A 6,277-nucleotide genomic window follows, 5' to 3' on the forward strand; every position below is an offset into this window, starting at 1 on the left:
GTTTATAGTGTTCCCCCCCCCCACGTTCTGAGCCAAGCTTTGGGGTTGCATTGGAATTGATCCACCCCGTGGACGATTTAGCATAGCAATTTGTGGTTGCTTTCGGGAATCTGACATTTCCGATACCGTCTAATTTGTAGGTCACGTTAGCCCGGTAACAAGTCACAGCAGATGGCCTTCCACTGTTCCCTTGGATTGGACAAAAGGCATGGAAGGACTGCAAATATTATAAATAATCTTTGAGAAAAAAAGTCCAAGTTGGAACTCACGAAGGTTTTGCGCACGAAGGGCTTCTTCCGCACAGGGATAAATACATAACGAGGGAATCTGAAATGGTGAACGAACCATATGTTTGAGGAAAATGGTTCGTTTGTTTACCTGACTATTTGCCCATTTGTTTGTTTGTTTGTTTGGTTGACTGATTGATTGATTGAGTGATTGAGTAAGTGAGTGAGTGAGTGAGTGGGTGGTTTTTTGGTTGGTTAGTTGCATCACATTGTCCAGATTGGCCCCAAAGGCGTTTGGGAATACGAAAAGGTGAAAGTGACAGGAAGCTGTTTGTTCGGCGAAGCGGGCGAAGTTCCTCTCCAACTGATAGATTGGTCGGTTCGAATGATTACTTTTTTGGTTCGATTCTCCAGGCTAACTGGTTTAGCAATTGCAAATCATCGATACACTCCATATGATCGTAGAATAATTCCAAGACTTCCGAAGATATTGACTGCAGCGTTTGTGAAATGAGCTGAAGTTCCCCGGTTGCCGTCAGTTCTCTGGGTGGATAGTGCATGCGCTTGGCAAACGGGTGTAATTCCTCATATCCTGAAATCGCCATGTTCCACACGTGAAGGGTTCTAGCAATGAGACGCATCTTTTCAAAATTGATCAGTCTGACCTTACTCGATTGCTGCTGCGCGTAAATTGTACTATTCCCGTCTTCGGCAAATCGTAAATCTTTTAACAGTATGGCTAAGAAAGGCAAACAGTTTTGTATGTTCTCCGCGATCCAATTTCGTGCCGCTCTGTGATTTCGCGCCGGATCGATAAGAGGCAGCAACCGATTTTGATATAACCGCTTCCATCGTACCGGGAGTCGATCCCACGTTTGTGTGAGGCGTGAAATCGGTGCACTCTGCAACGCCATCACTATGGCGAAACAGGTATGTTGGTCGTGAAAAGGCGAGGAAATGAGACGATCTGCTAGCTTGATCAGTCGCTTCAAAACCTGTACACGTTTATTCAGCACCGGCGTTGTGACCAGCTGCGTGATGGTCCACGCATGAATCAGGCTAAACTGAGCGACCAGCAGCCGGATGTGTGGCGTCGCACAACCAGATTTTTCGCTGCCCATCGTATAGTTCAACAGTTCACTAGCAGTTATACACATGGCTAATTGGATATGTGAAAAGGTGAAAATAGAGGCGATTTCGTCAACACTCAACTCCTCAAGTGCACTGAAACGCTGTGAGACAGAAATCGATTTCTTCATCTTTGGTGAGGAAAGGCTACTTTCCTTCCGTTGGATATCGATCGTAGAACGTCCAGGATCGGTTTGATCCAAGAAGCTCATGGCAACATTCAGTTGAATTGGAAGTGGTACTAGCTTCGCTCGGTCTTGTCTAGGCACGAAAAACAAACAGCTGTTCGGAGAAAGACTAAACAGGATACCGCGTTCACCATCTGTGTATGTGATTCGTTCGCCTGTCGAACGTACCTCTACAAATTCATAATCATTTATCTCAGTGCCCAACGGTAGCTCGGATGAGAGACGGGACTTTATCCGCTGAACAGTTGTATCCACAGGAAGAGTGAGGATGACCTTTCTGTGGTCTTCGCCCAAATAAACCAGAAAGGTGATTGTATGGGTTCTTGGGGTGAAAGGCAATGAGTGCGGTTCGATTCTGAGACGATTCAAATGATATGGTGTATAGTATATTGAGCGATGCACATGATGAGTATAGTGAGACAGCTGTTGGAGTGCACAAGGCAGCGATGTGACAATCTGTTTGCCACGGGTAAACAAAGCCCGCGTTCCAGATAGAACACCACATTTTTGACTTGATTTCTTCCGTGAATTATTCTTTTTCAAACTGTCAAGCTCGGTAGTCGAGCGTGCGTCATGATGCGCAGGATTCCAGATTTGATCGCATTCTCTCAGCAGTACTTCAACTGCCTTCTTTTCCAGGTCACAGTTGGTCCGACAAGAAATCAGCTGTTTGATATCACAAAGGAAGTTTCCAAGACCATCCAAGGAAGCGAACGCCAGTAATCCGATACACATACACCACAAATAAAGTAGTATCAACACACGTCTACTGAAACAATCTTCGTAGGCTTCAGGATTTTCATTCTCTGATGACGTTAGTTGGTCAGCTTTTCCGTTGGAACGATCCTGACCGAGGTAAGCGAACAGCAAATTGAATACATCCGAATTAGTGGTGAACATTGTCAAGGTCAGGATAAACTCCTCAACGACAATATCGATCTCCACCTGTGAAAACGGGCACAGTCGATAGAGATTCTCAAGCCGAGACACCAACGTAGGCAGCTGGTCATCGTAGATAGAAAGCCGAGCGTCCAGTATATGCCGCAGGATTTTATCGATTGTCCCAGCTATAATTAATTGATTGTTCGCACGTGTATGTCTCTTGTTTTCTGGTTCCATTGTAGACGTTTGTTCAAGACCGTGTACGGAACTCGCAGACTCTCTACAAGTGTCTTTCACACATTCTAGGACTAAAACATCTGAATCTCCCTCACGCAGGCGCACAATATTTGCCTCAACATCAACCAGCACGCGCTCGTAGTCGGTTTTATCCACCCGTAGGAAATGGCAGTTGTCTTCTGCCAAAATGATACTAGCGGCCCGTGGGTCTCCTGTCACAAGTGCAAGTTTACCAAAGTCATCACCGTCGTACAAACGACACACATAGCCTTGACTTTTGATGTGAACCCAGACACTTCCCTTGTATATTATATACCAACAAATTCCAGGATCTCCTTGACGAAACACAAGTTTATTGGACCGTGGATGAACTTCATACTTGATGCATTTACTCAACTCATTCCTTACAGAGTTTGGAAAGTTTGCCAAAGCAGGAACCATCAGGAGCTCTTGACTGACAAATTCAACCTCCACTTCTGTGCGTTGACTGGGCAACTTAACCAGAATACGTCTAAGAAGTGCGGCAGAGGCTAGACAATAGAGACGTTCGATTAACAGATGAAACCGGTCCTCTGCTGTAACTGCGTCATCTGCATCGGTACTGAGGGTATGTGATCTCGAAAACATGCTTTTTCTTCCAATAAAATCTACTGGTTTTTCTTGTTTGCGCAATGCGTTTGTTGATACACCCTCCAGATCCTCTTCTAAACTAAGACTGGCATCCAACGGGCACGTACATCGATACATTTTCTCTGGAGAATCCATGAATTCAGGAACATCTGCAACTTTTCCGGTACCCATCACATCGAATGGCTGTATAGCAGACTCTTCCAATAAGGCTTGCCACACCCCAGAGGCTAACATTCGATCCTTCTTGCCACTAAGCCTGATTAGGTCCGTGATGAGTTGTTCACCGGATGAATATTTTCCACTTTCTGGAGAGTACTGCGACTGGACCTTCTTCCACAATAAAACACAAGCTCTCACAACCCATGAAGGTGGAAATTCGCTCGGAGTGAACTTGGGTTTCGAAAGCTCCCCACTGTGGATTTCCAGGTCTATTGGTTCGCTGCTGCAAGTTTCCTCTACCCTCGTAGGTGTCTGCTCTGCTAAAAGTAGGCCGTTGAAAGCTGCGCTCTGTTTTCTGTTGTCACGTGTAATTTTGTTGTAAACTGCAGCGGACTTTGATAAATTGATGGCAAATGGTGTGCTCATGGTATTGCAGGAATTCCTGCTTGTTTGAAACCGACACTACAGTTTGCTTTTGTTACAGTGCGGAGTGTGGTGGGATGACCACCAATCGCTGGTCGCCAACCGCGTGATACACAGCTGACATCCACGTTAAATCGGCTTCTGATTGGGTAAATGCTGGCTGCAACCTGTTCTGACCCGCTCGGTGATTGGCTGATTCTGAAACAGGGCAGCTTTTGAAGTCATTGAGTAATGTCCCATGTCGAGTGATGCAACCTGTTCTGACCCGCTCGGTGATTGGCTGATTCTGAAACAGGGCAGCTTTTGAAGTCATTGAGTAATTCCAAGGTATAACGTCCCATTGGCGAGTGAAGCTTACATTACCTTGGTCTGAGGGCGGTTGCAATAGTTCCCAGTACGACTAAAAAAAACAAGAAAAAGAAGACTCAAACAAAAATAAGACGATCCGGGTGTGGACTGTTCCGTGCAATGGTTAGGGTCTAAAATTTAGGAGCTACATGATTTAACGCTAAAATGTGTACAAACAGAGAACTCTATCCTCGCTTCGAGAAGATACTAAACGACGACCGCAAAATGCGTCCTCAGAGTGGTATTCCTTGCCGAGCGGGTGACAAATCAGCCCAACGGAACTGGTACCTCATTTGTACTTCATTTTCAACATGTTTCGGGATTCACGGGTTCAGTGAATTCAGTGCTACATATATTCAGTAACCCTGGATACTCGTGAATCAGGATTGCTAGTGAGTTTAACAAAAACACGTTTAGCCACAACACAAAGACAATGATTATTACTGGAAACCTGGTTAAGCTTGCCACGTTGCTCTGTATTACGTGTGTCCAACTGCTATCTGCCCATCTAGTTCAAGTCGTCTTGGGCATTAGGTTCGCCTGGTGCATTGCGATGTGAAACGAAGGCGGCTACTGTTTAAATGAATACTGTGGGATCTTCGCGCCATTCTGGGTGGGGCCCAAGATATCCTGCTTGCGGATAGTTGTAAATCCTGCACTAGGAACCCCAGTGGCACCCAAACTGTCATTTTCTGGCCGGACTACCTAGCTAAAGTTCGCCTGTCGCTGTGCGATGGTCTTTTCTCGGTTGAGGTTCACAAGGAACACGTGGTCGTTCCCATTGATGGCGCCTTTTTTGAAAATGTACACAAATGTTTTTGTTTCAGTGCTGTCCAAATGTGTAGGCACCTTATTCTTGATCGTTTTTCTTAGAGACATATGTTTTCCTATGTCCCTAACCTTCCCTTCTCTTTCCGCTCTTTACTGAGGCTTTATTCCCCAATGGTTTTGTGGCAGTTCAACACCAGCATGCATCAAAACAAGACCAGCCAAAGGAAGGTCACTGATTTGGCAATTTGATAAGTGAACTGGGATTGCAATATAGACCCCATAGGCTTCTAGTCCCCGAAGAGATCCGTATCAATACCGTAGCGCAAGTGCATCAACCATCTGGATAGTCTCCTCGTCCGTACTCCAGAGTCTTGTTTTTTGGGAGGTTTGCTTCAAAAATCACCCTTTGATTAAATTGTCTCCCTGTGAAGGACATTTTCAAGGAGAAAACACAGTACTAACTTTTATAACAAGCGGTATCGCCTTTTTGGGTTGGTCGGTTAGAGTACTATGTTCTCCTCCAACTAGAAGATCAACTCTGAAACCTTACTGGCACGAACTAAGGTTTTTTGGTGTCGAAGTAACGTCTTGTTAACCAAAGAAATGTGCGACCGATCCTGACGAATAGGACGAAGCATGTGAGGAATGGCTTTGAATGGCCATTCACTATCCACCCACAAATATTAGAAATTTCCATGGGATTTGAGACTGCATTTAATACGCACTTTACCGCGCGACGCCAGTATGACTGCGCTCACTAATTCCCGATTGAATACGGAACGAAAAATCAATCAATTCCAGGAATATCTCAGAGTCTTTGGATGTGTCGACGTGTTCAGAGGCCAGCGGACAGAAATTACTCAGGAATTTTGACCTGTGACAGACTGCCAGTCGCGGAGAACATTCGCACATACCGTCCATTTATCAAGTTTATCAGGAAGGCCAGATTCCTGAAAGCAACCACTGAATGCCCGAAATCTACTGAGACCCTCAGCTCCGCTAGAGGTTGACCAGACAGACAACGCCCCTCAATATGCAACCCTTCACAGCCTTGTATCAAACCCAGACAGCGCGAGTCAGCGTTGATCAAGGTCAGACAACGCCCCCGCAATATGCAGCGCGTCACAGCCTCGTACCAAGGCCAGACCACGTGCGTCAGCGTTGGACCAAGTTACACAGTGTCCCTCCAATAACCACCTTGAGACCGTTGTACTTTCGCACTCGCTTGTTCGGAATACAGCTGTTGTGTTCCCTTCTGTGAGTCTTTTTTCCGGCATTCGGCAC

At 45.7% G+C, this 6,277-nt stretch overlaps 2 protein-coding genes across 2 annotated transcripts in view; both read right to left on the reverse strand.

Annotated features, from left to right (window-relative positions):
• Positions 1-616: 616 nt before the first annotated feature.
• T265_07226 (hypothetical protein) lies at positions 617-3,877 on the reverse strand (the record flags this gene model as incomplete). The annotated part of the gene is made up of 1 exon (XM_009172691.1): positions 617-3,877. The coding sequence occupies one exon, from the start codon at positions 3,875-3,877 to the stop codon at positions 617-619; it is 3,261 nt and encodes a 1,086-aa protein (XP_009170955.1).
• A 52-nt stretch (positions 3,878-3,929) lies between these two features.
• The window catches only part of T265_07227 (hypothetical protein), a gene marked incomplete at both ends in the record, with an annotated part of 13,459 nt that continues 11,111 nt past the window's right edge, over positions 3,930-6,277 (reverse strand). The window contains one exon of the mRNA XM_009172692.1: positions 3,930-4,274. Within this exon, the coding sequence (XP_009170956.1) occupies positions 3,930-4,274 (345 nt within the window). The remainder of the gene's footprint in view (positions 4,275-6,277) is intronic.

Source organism: Opisthorchis viverrini, assembly GCF_000715545.1.
Source record: "Opisthorchis viverrini unplaced genomic scaffold opera_v5_164, whole genome shotgun sequence".
Classification (NCBI taxonomy): Eukaryota; Metazoa; Platyhelminthes; class Trematoda; order Opisthorchiida; family Opisthorchiidae; genus Opisthorchis; species Opisthorchis viverrini.